The sequence below is a fragment of the Vespula vulgaris genome, chromosome 19 (assembly GCF_905475345.1).
Source record: "Vespula vulgaris chromosome 19, iyVesVulg1.1, whole genome shotgun sequence".
Lineage (NCBI taxonomy): Eukaryota > Metazoa > Arthropoda > Insecta > Hymenoptera > Vespidae > Vespula > Vespula vulgaris.
The window spans coordinates 1,012,501-1,028,317 of record NC_066604.1 but is presented as its reverse complement, the minus strand read 5'-3'; the positions used below and the strand labels follow the sequence as shown (position 1 = coordinate 1,028,317).

Here is a 15,817-nt window from a genome sequence, read left to right as displayed (position 1 = left end):
CCTTTTTTGGTTGTTGGTTTTGTTCCTCTTCTTGTTTTTGTTTTCGCTCTTTGTTTCTTCTTTTGTCTCGTCTTTCGTTTGCTCTTTAATTTCATTTTATTTTTTTGCATTTCATTTTATTTTTTTACGACTTTATATACGATATTAACTGGTTTTATATTGATGGTTATACAATGATGGTAATATAATGATAAAACTTAGATAGGCAAGTTTTATCGATAGAATTATTTTCTATGGGAACTGTTTTCTCTTCTTTTTCTTTTTCTTCAGATTTCTTTAATTCGATTTTATTATCACGATGATAAATTGTTTATATTTGATGGAATAATAATAAAATAATAATAAAATATGGATATTCCATTCTTATCAATTTTATCAGATTCATATTGATAATAATAATTTAATAGTAATATTAATTATTATTAAATAATTCATAATTATTAGATAGTTATAAATAATAAGTAATTATTAAATCATTATTATAATAATTATTAACAACAACAACAACAACAACAACAACAATAATAATAATAAAATAATAATAAAATTTTCACATACAATTTTCTTATAAATTTATATTTATATACATAAATATATACAATAAAAAAGGAGAAAAAAAAATTTTTTTTCCAACTATACTCGTTCAATGAATTTTCTAATAACGATTAAGAAGAAGAAGATAAAAAAAAAGATGAGAAAAAGAAAAAAAAAAGAACAAAAGATGTACAGAAGAAAATCTAAGTGAAATTTCTGTCAAAGTTCGAACGTTCTACGTAGAATTGGATTAACTCTTGGAGAACTTAGTCTACGATGCATTCGTGCATATATGCACTGCTATGTATACGTGATTACCTATATACTCTCTCTCTCTCTCTCTCTCTCTCACTCCCCTTCTCTTACTACAGTTCGCTTTATATGCACTAACTTGGTCGTAAATTGAACAGCAGCATGGTAAAGGATAACGCAGTGTTGATTCCTCGTGGGAGTCTGTGCATAGCGTGCTGTATGAGTACTATACACACACGTATGTACATACACACATACATACATAAGTCTATGTTTGTGTTTAAATGTTTGTGTGTTTACATAAATATAGATACTATAGGAACATTCTAGTTACATGTAAGGATACTACAAGCTTATGTCAGCAGTATTTATTATAATAACTCACATGGGGTTGCTCTTACCCTTTCTATCCCATCGTCATGTATTACCTTTTCTTTCTTTCTTTTTTCTTTTTTTTTTATAATCCTAAGAGTACCAAAAACAATGGTTGAATTAAACCACGCCATGCTGAAAATCTACAACGTCGAGAGTCCACGGTTTGTTCATTCACAGGGATTTGAGAATAGGTGAAGTGAGGGTGGGTTGAGGATGAAGAAAGATGGTGGGAGTAGAGTAGAACGACGTTGGTAGAGGTTGGACAGGTAAGTGGAGTGAGGAGATAGGTAATCAAGTTCTATAACGCTTCCACTCTTCGTTAAAAAGCCAAAGGCAACAGGATATAATCGAATTAAAAGAGTGAAGCCTGGTTTTGGACACCCTTTTAACGTGAACGACAACGACGACGACGACGGCCATTTTATCTGTCACGTTTAAACGTTGATAAATATAGAACGAATAGAAATAAGAAGGACGACAAAATTTCGAAACTTCGTTACGCTGCGAAAGCAAAAAAAAAAAAATAAATAAAACAAGAAGTAGCAGTAACAGCAATAACGGTAGTAGTGGTAGTAACTAGGTGTATATAACATGCTAGAAAAAAATCTACTCCCATGAAAATTCATCAAAATCAAGATGGAACTAATAGTAGTAGTAGTAGTAATAGTAGTAGGAAGGAGAATGAGGATGAGTATGATAATGAAAAGGATGAGTAGAAGGAAGAGAAGATGATGAGAGATTAAGTTTTCCGTTCAAATCCGTAAATTAATCTCGTTTATCGTTACATCATTTCAACTTTCTATTTATAAGCGTCTAGAGGGAGAAGGACGATCAACGTAATGAACTCTTTCGAGAAGGTGGTCTTCCTTATTTGCCTTCGAGCTATGAAACAAAATTGTTAGAGCAAGATAGAAACATAGATACAGATATAAAATGAATGTTGTGTAAGAGAGAGAGAGAGATAGTGAGTCTGTTTGTGCGTATTTCTCGAAAGCGGAAGAAAAAGAGAGAGAGAGAGAGAGATAGAAAGAGATACTAAACGTGTACGTATATGTGTATGTTATATGTGTGTGTGTGTGTGTAAGAGAGAGAGAGAGAGAGACATTCGTTTTCACGAGAAAGTTACTTCGCGACGTTCTAAAGTCGGATGTAGGCGGTAGGCTACCGCCCCTACGTCTAACAAATTCTAATCTAATATCGCGTGGGCGCCTCGGCTAATGCGTGAACGAGGAGGAACCTCGAGCAACCTCGAGTACTACTATAAAGAGGGATAGAGTGATTCGAGAATATTAACCTGTTTCTCTCTCTCTCTCTATCTTTCTCTTTCTGCCTGGATGTCTATCTGTCTGTCTATCTGTCTGTCTCTCTCTCTCTCTCTCTCTCTCTCTCTCTCTCTCTCTCTCTCTCTCTACCTCCTTTCGACTGTTACTTCGAAGAGTCTTCTTCGGCAAGTCGAAAAAGGAAAGGACGACGAGTAGGAGGACGCAAATGGGGAGACGACGAACTTTAATATTAGCACTCTGCAAGTCAAACTCGGCAATGCAAAATTAAAACTTCTTTGCACGGTCGTGAGCGCGTGTTCGAGTGGTTCAGTCGTTTTAGCTTTTTCAAGCTGACGAACAGAGTGAGAGAAATTGTGTGTGTGTCTGTGTGTGTGTATGTGAGAGAGAAAGAGAGAGAGAGAGAGTAGACTTTCTCCTGGCTTTGAAATGTCTGGAAGAACGAAGTAGGAAGATTTTCTTCCTACTTGCTGAAGAAAGAAAAAGAGAGAGATAAAGAGATAGACAGAGAGAGAGAGAGAGAGAGATTTCCCAGATTACAAGGTGGTGAATTATAAAGAGTGAGTCGTGTTAGGGATAGAAAAGAGGGGTTGAAGAAGACCGAGGGGTTGTCCCGAATCTCCGGTTTTATTTTCTTTTTCTTTTTGCTTCTTTTTTTCTTTACTTTTATTTTTAGTTTTACTTTCTTTTTCTTTCGGCGCGAAAAAGAAACTTAATCGGCTCGTTTGCACGTCCGAAGTATTAATGCCACTTTGAATCAGGTCGAGTCTATATGTAAATATATGTGTGTGTATGTGTGTACGTACAGTAGTTAGCAATTGAACATTTTACGTAGGTTGTTATATATGTATATATGTAGGTACGTATGTAGAGATATGTAAGTATATATCTACACAACGTTACGCGCTATGTTTAACTTGATATTTAATTTCTCGGACGAAAACGCGAGTTGATTAGCTCGTGATTACATTATTCAACACGTAGCCCAATAAACCCGCGAGCCGTTTGACGCTGGAAGATCGAATTAGAACGCTTAGCTCCCACATCGTGATATAATAATGCTATGCGACCCTATTAATAATATTATTAATGTTACTTCCATATATATATATATATATATATGTATATATGTATATATACATGCATAAGTATATAAGTACGATGGAATAAATTTTCAAGCATTAAATGTTTCAAAGTTTCTACGATGATATTATATTATCGTTATTGTGAAAATTGTTAGGACTATGAATAATTTTATGATTAATAATAATGTTAGATTTTTGTAGATCGAAAATATTTATTAGAATATCTTCGATCAAGATTCTTCGACGTAATTATTAAATGTTTCAAAGTTTCTACGATGATATTATATTATCGTTATCTTGAAAATTGTTAGGACTATGAATAATTTTATGATTAATAATAATGTTAGATTTTTGTAGATCGAAAATATTTATTAGAATATTTTCGATCAAGATTGTCCGACTTGATTATTAAATGTTTCGATATTTAGATTGTTTTAAATATACTTTGAAAATATATGATGACCAGAAAAAGTTCGACACTTCGTATAAATTAATAATTTTATGATCCTTAACGTTGTCGACGTGGACTACGATTTTCTTTATTAATCCTTTACATTCTACTGTTTATTTCGTAGAGCGTGAAAAAAAAAGATTTGAATAATTTAAACAATCCAATCCATTTATTTCCCTTGAAAATAAAATAAATAATATTCTCGTTCATCAGTTCGAATCCATATCTGCAATAATTTCTGAACGTTTAATTACAGATTATCACACGTTAATGATCCATTAAGAAGATCACAAGTAAATAATAAATTCAAACAATCACAAATCAGTGATCGATAAAAATGATCACGAGTTAATGATTAATTGCAATAATAACAAATAAAAGATTAATCAAAATACTGAACAAGCTAAAAATTCATGAGAACGATCACTTATTAAATGATTAATAAAAACGATTGCGAATCACACGAGTGAATAATTAATGATTAATAATAATATAAGAATATTCGATCAAGAAGATGCCGATGAAAGATCTAATAACTAGCGTTCGATAGTTATTAATATCGATATGAATCGATATGAAACGAAGAAAGATGATACATACTTTTGAACAAGAAAGAAAGAAAGATAGAAAGAGAGAGACAAAGATGATAAAAGATCGTCAGAGGAGAAGTCGACTTTAAATAATTAAGTACGAACTTTATGAAGTCTAACCATCGACAAGGGGGTGGTAGTAAGATGGGGGTGAGGTTAGGAAGGAGAGATTGGGGGTGGTGTAAGATGGTTCGGAGAAACGATTAAGGGTCTCGACTTTTTCGATCGTCTGTTAGTAGACTACTCTTCGAAGCGCTAATGCGGAAATTCTCTCCCTCCTCCTCCCACCCCACCCCCACCCCTTCCCCTTCTTCCTCCTCTCATTCTACTGATTCTCTATCTCTCTCTTTCTCTCTCTTTCTTTCTCTTTCTTTCTCTCTTTTTTACAAAAGCATGGTAGCTGACTGTACGACTCTCGAAACGAAGAGTCCTTGTAAACCGTCTTGATTCTCTCTTTTCATGAAAAGAGAGAAAGAGAGAGAGATTACCTTTCTCCTTCTTTTCATCTTCTATCCTCTTTCTACTTACTCACCTACCTATCTACCTACCTACCTACCTATCTACCTAGCTACTACCCCTTCAACCCTTGTCAGACGTCTCAGGGTGAACTGTTAGAATTCAGTGGGAATGTCGAGTAACGCGAATTTTCGAGAAATTCCGCGTTCGTGTTCAGTCCAACGTTCGAAGAGTTCGAACGTTTGTCGAAGCTGCAATTTTTCTCTTGCTCTCTCTTTCTCTTTCTCTCTTTCTCTCTGTTTTTTTTTTTTTATTATTTTCTTTTTTATTTTTCATTAATCGAACTATATATGGATGAAGATTTTTTGGAATGATTGAGATAGGCTAGGTTGGTGAGTGAAATGTAGAAAGAAAGTGATATATATATAATTATAATTATAATTATAATATACATGTATATATAATTATTATATATACATATAATTATACATGTAATTATTATACATATATATATTTATTATATTTATTCTAAACACAGACACACACACACACACACACACACACACACACACACACACACACACACACATATATATATTCGTGTATTTGTGAAAGAGTGATGAATTGAAAATCGATGATACGTATGGTTTCCTTATAATTCTTGTATACGATTTTATAATTTAACGTAAAGAGATTATTAATTATCATATCATTATATTGATATTTATTATATTATCTAGTTATTTATTATTATCATATTATTATATTATTTATTATTTCATTATATTACTTATCATATATTATCTATTATATTATATCACAATTATTAATTATTCAACATTTCATCGTTGCCATGATATTTTTTATTTTTTATTTAATTATTTACTTTCTTCCTTATAAATGATTAATCAAAATGATCATATGTAAATGATTGATTTAAATGATCACAAAGTTAATGATTAACAAAATGTAAAAATTGTTCCACGCACATTAATAATTTATCATGATAATAATATTCGCTTTTAAGTTATAGAAACCAAAAAAAAAAACGAATTGTAAAAGTTGGGAGTACTACTTGCCTTGCCATTTCTGAGTTGAATCGACCCTTAGGGTGCCCTCGCTTTGAATCTGATCTTTACCATTGGTCACGCGACACGAGTAAAATCCAACGTCGGAAACGTCGAGGTTAGTGATCTTAAGACGACTACCAGCTACGTTCTTAGCTGCGTGCTCGTGTGCCTGTAAAATGTTATTCAGTGTTATCATCGACGAATAATTATTATTCGGTTTTTAATCGGACCAAACGTATTACGTTCCTGTATTTGTTGATGGACGGGCAAAAAGAAAAAAAAAAGAAGAGGGATGAAGAGAGTCCAACGAGTCAAAGAATCGTTAGAATGCATTTATAATATAATATCTAAAGTGCTACGAAAGATTAGATATTTAAATCTTGGACGTGAATTATTAAAAAAAAAAAAAAGAAAGAAAGAAAGAAAAGAAACAAAGAGTATAAGTCAGAGAATCGTTAGAATGTATTTATAATAATATCGAAAGTGCTATGAAAGATTAGATATTTAAATTTTCCATGTGAATTGTGTGAATAAAAGAAAAAGATTGATAATACGTACGCTTCGTTTTGTCGGATTAAAAATATATACATATACATATATATATATATATATATATATATATATATATATATAATTCTATAAATATGTTAATCATATATATATATATATTTTGTTTTATTATAATAATTTATATATAATAAAAAATAATATTTTGTATACAATAAAGATATAAAAGAAAAAGAAAAATAAGTATAATTGATTTTGATAATTAAACTACATACGTAAAGTAAGTAGTTAATCAACATAGAATATATTTATCACGTTTTGTGCTTAAAATTTGATTTATATTATACTGCTAAATTATACGTAGATATATACATACATACATATATGTATATATATATATATATATATATATATATATATTTAATTTATCTTATTTCATTTAATTTATATTTGAATATATAAAATGAATATATATATACTGTACGTATATATAATTAATTAATACCTGAGCATGAATTTTCCTGATGGTAATTTTCGGTCGTTTCTCTTCTAGGGGTGCTTCATTTTTGTACCAACGTATTTTGATAGGTGGTGGATCACCAACAGCCTCGCAACGCATGTGAGCTACGCCACCTTCGTCCTTCGATATATTCGAGAGGGTCCTGACAAACTTCAAAGTACCACTTTTGCTGCCACCAGTGGTCGCGTCCACGTCGGTTCTGTAAACGAAACACACGATCCAGAGGAATGATCTCGTTTGAGAGATTGAAATAATAAAAAGTGAAGAAAAAAGAAAAACAAAAAAAAAAAAACAAGAAAGAACAACAAGAACAAGGAACAAGAAAAAAGATTAATAAAAAAACAATAAGGCAAAAGAACAATAAATAACAACATAAGAAAAGATCAAGAGCAAAGAATAATAAAAAAGACTAAGGGTAAAGAACAAGAAAAAAAAACAATAAGAAAAAAGATCAAGAAAAGAACAACAAGAAAAAGAACAATAAAAAAACAACAGGAAAAAGGAATAATAAAAAACAAGAAGAAAGAAGATCAAGAAGAAAGAACAAGGGTAAAGAATATGAAAAAAGCGTAGGAAAAAAGTATTACAAAAAAAAATAACAGAAAGAAAAAGTAAAAGAAGGAGGAAAAAGAAGAATAGAATAAGAAGAAGAATAAGAATAAGACCACCCTAGCATTATTTCTCGAATAAACGTGCTTATAAATCAATTTACGAGCGTCCTTTAGCTCGACCCTCGAGTACGATCCGATTCACCCTCTTCTCTCTCTATCTCTCTCTATCTCTCTCTCTCTCTCTGTATCTCTCTCTTGTTAAGTCTAGTCTCGTCTCGTGTCTCCTGTACTACCCTCCCCCTCTTCACCTCCTTACCCAACCCCCATCAACCCATCTGTTCCCTCTGTGTTGTCGCGAACGCACGAGAAAAAAAGAAATAAAACAAAAAAAAAAAGAAAAAAAGAAACGAAGCCCAATCAAAAGGCGCTTTGTCAAAGGCACCATCGTAATAGAGAGAAACAGAGAAGGAGAGAGAGAGAGAAAGAGAGAGAGAAGCACCTTCCTCGATTTGGCATTGGGAGAGACATTTCATGGAGGTCTCAATCAAATGCAGCTTCCGGTTTCTTTACTCGAGTGGGAGCAATCTCGTGCATGTCTACTTTGTACTGATACATAAATTTTCAAAAGAGAGAGAGAGAGAGAGAGAAAGAGGGAGAGAGAGAGAGAGAGAGAGAGAGAACCGGATGTCGTGGTTCAACGACGCGAATGGAATATTAAATATGAACGCGTTAATAGAGCGACGTTCCCTCGTACCTCCCCCACTATACCTACTCCATCCCTTAAAACTATAGAGTACGATGCACTCGAGTAAAATGATATATATTTATAGCATATATGACAATATGTGTGTGTGTGTGCATGTGTGTGTGTGTGTGTATAGGTATATAGCAATCGGTTATTCCCCTATCGTCGTTAGAATGTTAGGTATTATACATATCTACATGCATACGTACATTTCATACATAACATGCTTATGAATGCATCGTACAGTGTTAATAATAGTATAGCATGTAATCGATTTAAAAACATTTTGAGAAATGTAATCGTATGATTTTTGATATTTTTGAGAAAAAGGTTTAGAACTTTATATGTATAAAATATATATATCATATATTGTAATATTATAGTATATTATATATATAATATAATATTAAATAATATTATATATATATATTATAGTTCGACCGAATTTTGTTGTTAATGGTAACATACCTATATATTTTTTTTTTATTATGTATGTATCATATAATTATTATATTTTTATAATCGTACATGTATACATACATACATACATACATACATACATACATATATATATACACACACACATATTACAAATACTTTCAGATTTATCCATGAATCACTACCGTGCAAAGTTTGATCCTAATCGAATCTGACGTCTAACAATTCTTTCTGAATGATGAAACGTACTTAAACCTAAGACTGTTTTCTACGAAAACGGAGAACCAATCATCGAGTTTGCCTTATCGGTTTCTCTGACCCTTTAACTATACCTACCCACTATGTACACGCGAGCTTGAACGTGCATAAGTCCGCAAACATGGTATCATGAACATATACATACCCATACTCACACTACACAGAAAAGAGAGAGAGAGAGAGAGAGAGACACAAAGTTATGGCATTGGTCGATCGTTCGACGTATTCTATCTACGTTCATAGAGGAGGTAGTGATTGTACATAGTCTTTGTGTGTTAGTAACTAGCCCTGCGTTTACTGGCTGGTTATTGAATATAAATCAACCTATGATCAGTAAGTCATCGCTTTTATGTACAGACCAAACAAGAAGTTTCTCTTTCTCTCCTAAATTATACTCCATCGTACTTCTCGATAAATGTTTATTATACCTTACCAGGAACAAAATTTATACGTTTGATTAAAAAAAAAAAAAAATAAAGAAATAAATAATATCAAAAAACAAAAAAAAAATAATAATAATAAAATAATAAAAACATAATAATAATGATGATAAAATAATGAAGAAGAAATATTAATAATGAAATAATAAAAAAGTAATAATAATAATTAAAAAAAAAAAAAATCCCAAACAAAAATCACGAGAAACTTTATTAAATTTCTTTGGCTGTAAATGAACGTATCGATTTTGCACCCCTTTCTTCGCTACCCCAAAAATCAATCAGTATGCATAACGTTCGATTTGATAATACACAGTACATTTTAATAACGTATACTATTATATCACATATACAATGCTAACGAATGATCTCTTGATTCTTTTCGATGAAAGTTATCAAAAAATGAAAATGTTAATAATTAATACGTACTGTTCGTTCGTTCGGTTTTGTTTGGTTTTCTTTCTTTTTCTATCTTTTTTTTTTTTTTTCATTTTCTTTCTTTTTTTTTTTTTACACGATCGAAGCCAATAATCACAGATCCAATCAATAAGCTCCTTGATACGTGCGTTTAATAACGAAAAACGTTTTTATTAACATGAAATATCTTCGTTTATAAATGAACATATCGATTTTACATCTCTCTCAGTTCTATCATCCTCTTCTTCAATCCCTATGCGTTATACATTTCATTTGATAATATACAATTTTTATTGTAATAACATTTGTAATAATTCTTATCGTGTATAGAATACGAAGGAATAATTTTTTATTTATCTTTTTAACTTCAATCTAAGTTTAAAAATTAATCGATGCAAATCAAATTTCTTTCGTTTCGTTTCGTTTCGTTTCGTTTGTTTTGCTTTGTTTTTTCTTTTCTGCTTTAGGCGATCGAGAGAACGCGTCAAAGATGATATTCGACGAAGAACAAAAATTGTATGTACGTATGTATGTATATATATGTATATGTATATGTATATATGTGTATGTATACATAAGTAACAGTGTTGTTTTGCATAGGACTATACTTATATGGGGAAAACGAGCGAATAAGTGGTCGTCCGTTCTGCCACGGGACCGAAGAGATGATAGGGAAAAGAAGGCTATGTATATATATATATATGTATGTATGTATGTATGTATATACGTGTATGTATATATCTATGTATGTATCTCGATAATCCTTCTCTTCTTTGCCTTGAGGCTCCTACTAAATTTTCGAGAGAATTTTTATCGTCGAACGATGCGTTGAAAAAAGAAAAGAAAAGAAAAAACAAAAAAAAAAGGAAATAAGAAAGAAAGGAGAGAAAGAAGAAAAACAAAATAAATTTTACTCGAAACGATCGATGATATTAATTGATCTTTTTAAAAAGTGAACAATTTTTTATTTCCTTTTTTATTTATTTATTTATTTATTTTTTTTGTTATTTTTATGTCAGTTTGGTATATAAAAGATGATGTTCGTACGTGTAATAAAAAGAAAGAAAGAAATTTTTATTAAAAATAAGAAAGAAAGAAAGAAATCAAAGAAAAGGAGAATACATTTTACTCGAACGATAATATTGATTAATTTTTCTAAAAAAATGAAAGTGTATCGTAAGGAAAAATTAATTATTTTCTTTCATATATTTTCTTTTTTTTTAATGTCAATTCGATATGTGAAAGATGTTTATATGTGTTATGAAAAAAAAAAGAAGAAAGAAAGAAAAGGAAAAGAAAATACATTTGATTCGAACGATTAAAAATATTAATTAATTTTTCTAAGGAATCCAAATGTATCGTTAGAGGGAATGTTTTATTTTTTATTGTTTTCTTATTTCTTTTTTTAATGTAAGCTCGATATGGAACGTATCTGATCTTATACCATATACCTTCTCTGATTGACAATAGAATTGATATAGTATTATAAAAGAAATGAAAAGAAAAAAGAAAAACGAAAAATAGAAAGAAAAGGAAGAAAGAAAGAAGAAAAACAAATCTTCTTTACTAAACAAGCCTTTTTTAAAAACAAATCTCAATTTTACCAAAACGATCGAAAATATTTATTAATCTTTCTAAAAAACGAAAGTGTATCGTCAGAATCTTTTTATTTTATTTTTCTTATTTTGTATATATATATTTTTTTATTTATCTATCTTTTATTATGAGCTCAGCTTGGTATATAAAAAAAATGTTAAAACGTATCTGACACACACACACACACACACACATATATATACATACATTTTCTATATAATATATATTTATTTTCTCTATTATTTTTCTAATATATATATATATTTTCTCCAACTAGAAATAGATCTAATATAATAGAAGTAATATAGTAGACAATATGCAGGCTATATAAATCTATTTCGCTATCTACATTTTTCTTTCACTAATGAAAATTGAGGTGGGTTCAAAAAAAAAAAAGAGAAATAAAGAGAAAGAAAGAGAAAAGGATTTCTTAGTACACCCACGACGACCATTTGCAATATATGTTACAAGACAGGTTTCCTATTCACACGATATTTATTTACCGATAAGTATTATCACGATTTCTCGGTTATCGATTGAAAGTCTCGAAGCAGTATAATAAATACGTATCACTACTTTTTCGATATCGTGAATTTACTTTCTTCGAGTTGGAGAAAAAGAAAAGAAAAGAAAATAAATAAATAAATAGAAAGAAAGAAAGAAATAGTTACAAGATATCGGTTGATTCGAGCGAAGTTTCGACGTTTTGTTTATTTTTTGTTTCGTTTTGTTTTGTTTGACGTTTTCGTTTGCACAGACTAAGAATCTTGGTGATCCAAAGAAGGATGAGTAATAGAACGATTAAATGCCGTAGAGTAAACAACGTTTATTTCTCTTTTATTCTACGATCTCTATTAAATTCTTGTTTATATGATACATTGATTTGAGCTTTTGTAAATGAATTTTTCTCCTTTTTTCTTTCTCAGTTTCTAGATACATACAATTTTTCTAACAAAAATTACTTTTTCGTAGAGCGTCATTGTAAAACAAAAGTATGATTTTCTATTAAAATAAAAATGAAAAAAGAGAGATAGAGGAAGTATAAAACTGAGCTCGAAATCATTTCGAAATCTTTCATTAAATAAATAAATTAAAAAAAAAAAAAAAAAAGAAAAAGAAAAGAAAAAAGGAAAAGAGAAATAATAAATGTTATAATATTATTGTCGTTTTGAAAATTCTGTTCGAAGAATTTTTGGTCGAAAAATTTTGACAATTTTTTCGAGATATAAGATTTGTAACACTATATTTTAAATACTTCATATATATTTATACAGAATTAATATTATAATATTATTATATTATATATAAGTATATAAGTCAGACTTGAAAAAAAAGAAATATTAAAAACTTCGTAGATATATGAGCTAACAAATAATATTATACAGTGACAAAATAATAACCACTTATACACACACACACACACACACACAATACAAGTATGATTCCAAACTTACACAACGTTACAAACAATTATTATACATTTTACTAAAAAAAAAAATGTCGAATTTTTCAATACGATTTTGATTCACCGACCGAATTATATTTATCATTTTTCATTTTTATTAATTCGTATTGAATCGATATTTTATCAAAAACGTTAACGATCGATATAAGACTCGATTTTAATATTTCCAATAATCGAAAGAAATAACAAAAAAGAGGTGAGTGAACAAGGATCTACGGGTTTCTTTTGGTGGGCCCATTACCCGTGTATCCTTTTTTTCTTTTTATTTTCTCACCCCTACCACCAAACGAAAAGAACATTAGTCAGGAGACAGTCTCAGACCAGGATTAGGCGTCCGCCTAAGGTTTCTATAAATAATGCAACGCCTTACCTCGCCTGTGACCCCGACACAAACGCTGCCAGTTTTGTTTCACCGGTGCCAACACCAAGCCAAAGAACTAAAAGGTTTTAAGCGGAACAATTTGTATCGCTTTTCCTAGTCACTTTCTTGCACCCTTTATATATTTTTCTTTTACAAATATACGGGAGAAAAAGACTACGACTCAACCGGTTATCATTGAAGACAAGTGTCGGATATTCGTAAGAAAAAAAAAGAAAGAAAGAATGGGAATGAAATATGAATAGTAACGATTTTCGAGCGAACCTGAATGAGATTTTGAAAAAAAGAATAGGAAAAAAATTAATGAGAAATTAAATATGAATAGTAGAGATTGTCGAGCAAAATATGAATGAGGAAACATGAGATTTTGGAAAAAAAGAATAGATAAAAGGGAAAATAAAAAGAATGAGAAACGAAGTATGAATACTAACGATTGTCGAGCGAATGTGATTTATTTAAAAATAAAAAGGAGGAAAGAAAGGAAAAGGACGATCAAAAAGTGAATACTCGCGAATGTCGAGCAAGCGTGAATGAGATTTTGAAAAAAAAAAGGGAACACTAAAAAATGAATACTCGCGATTGTCGAGAGAGTATGAATGTGATTTTGAGACGAAAGGAAAACAACGAAGCAAACGAACGAATGAATACTCGCGATTGTCGACGAAGGGTAAACGAGATTTTGTAAAAAGAAAAATAAACAAAATAAATATTCGTGATTATAGAGCAAGCGTGAATGAGATTCTGAAAAGAAGAAAAAAAAAAAGTAGGAAAAAGAAATAACAATAATCAAAGTGCAGAATACAAAAAGTGAACACTCGCAATTATCGAATTCGAGCGTGAATGAAATGTTGAATAAAATAAAGTAAAATAGAAGCAGAAAAAAGAAATATAACGAACAAAACGAACGATAGGGATTTTGAATGGAGAAACAAAAAGAAAGAAGGAAAAAAAAGGGGGGAATAAACAAAACGAATATTACCACCTGCGATTACTATCGAGCAAGCATGAAATTGAGATTTAAAATGGAAAATAAATGAGTGAAGAAATAAACGAAGAAATAGAAAAGAAGAAAGAATAAAATTAAAAAATTAAAAAAAAGAAAAAAAAAAAAAGAAAACGAGCAACGAAACAAATCGTCGGGAGAGCATGAGTGACGTTAAAAAAAAAAATAAAAAAAAAGAAAAAGAAAAAAAGAAAAGAAAAGAAAGACACTAACTATATAGACCATTATCAGAGAAAAAAATAAATAAATAATTAAAACGAAAGTCCGTATCGTTTCTAAAAAAAAAAAAGAAGACAAAGAGACAAAAAAAATCTTTCCTTTCCTATTAATTTGACGTTTCTAATCGGTGTAATCGATGCTTTCTTAACACCGTATATAAACGTTCTACCTTTCTCTCTCTCTTTCTCTCTATGTATATATATATCTATCTATCTCTCTTTGGAAAGCCTACAAGGAGCTACGTAGGGCATCAATATTAATGGAGGTGCGGCGCGTTTAGGGCGGAATAATGTATAGTGATCGAGGTGGAAGTCGACTTTGAGAACGTTCATGCACGTACGATATATACACAGACAGGCAACCATGCATATGCAGAATGGTAAGCTCTCTCTCTTTCTCTCTTTATATACATATCTCCATTTTACTCTTTCTCTCTTTCTCTCTCTCTCTCTCTTTCTCTCTGCCTATCTATCTTTCTCAATTTCATAGCTGTGATATCGATACGTCGCAACTAATTATAATGACGCATATAGGTTACGACGTATGTATAAACACTTTCAAATATCCTAAGTACAACTCTAGATAACGTGAAACCCATTCCTATATTTCATTATCTTCTGATTACTCTTGATTGGTTCACTCAGTTTTTATTACATTTATATATTTATCTATTTATGTATGTAGATGTATTATACTTTTGATTATTTATAAATCAACGATCGTAATAAACGATGAGGATGAACGACTGATTGATCGTTTTATTAATTATATATTGATATTCAAGGTAATGTCAATTATCTTTTTGTTTAATAATTTTTGTTATATAAGTATTGGTAATTATTTATTATATTAATTAATCGTAATAGTTACGATAATCGTATTGATAGAATAAAAGTATTGTCGTGTGATTTTTAGAACGGGTTTATAGTGGTTTTGATATTATTGGAACTATGTAGACATTTTTGTTCTTTCTTTTTAAATTAAAGAGTATCATTATACAATTCAAAGAAGAATGAATGAATGAATGAATGAATGAATGAATGGATGAAATGAATGAACGATTTTTTAAAGGAATGAAATGAATTTTCTTTTTTTATAAATTAGAAAATATCATTATAAAATTGAAAGAAGAATGAATAAATGAATGAATGAAGGGGTGAAATGAATGATCGAACTTTTAAACGAATCA

The 15,817-nt window shown here is 30.2% G+C and overlaps 1 protein-coding gene and 1 long non-coding RNA gene across 4 annotated transcripts in view; one reads left to right on the top strand and one right to left on the bottom strand.

The window, feature by feature from the left end:
* Positions 1-15,817, bottom strand: part of LOC127070638 (tyrosine-protein kinase transmembrane receptor Ror) — a 286,547-nt gene that overhangs the window by 23,424 nt on the left and 247,306 nt on the right. For all 3 annotated transcript variants that reach the window (XM_051008853.1, XM_051008854.1, XM_051008855.1), the window contains 2 exons: positions 7,106-7,319; positions 6,103-6,262 (listed from right to left, as the gene is read on the bottom strand). In XM_051008853.1, the coding sequence (XP_050864810.1) occupies positions 6,103-6,262; positions 7,106-7,319 (374 nt within the window). The remainder of the gene's footprint in view (positions 1-6,102; positions 6,263-7,105; positions 7,320-15,817) is intronic.
* On the top strand, positions 7,347-10,923 carry LOC127070688 (uncharacterized). The gene is made up of 3 exons (XR_007784602.1): positions 7,347-7,669; positions 10,434-10,486; positions 10,567-10,923. It is a non-coding gene; the product is annotated as an uncharacterized LOC127070688 (long non-coding RNA).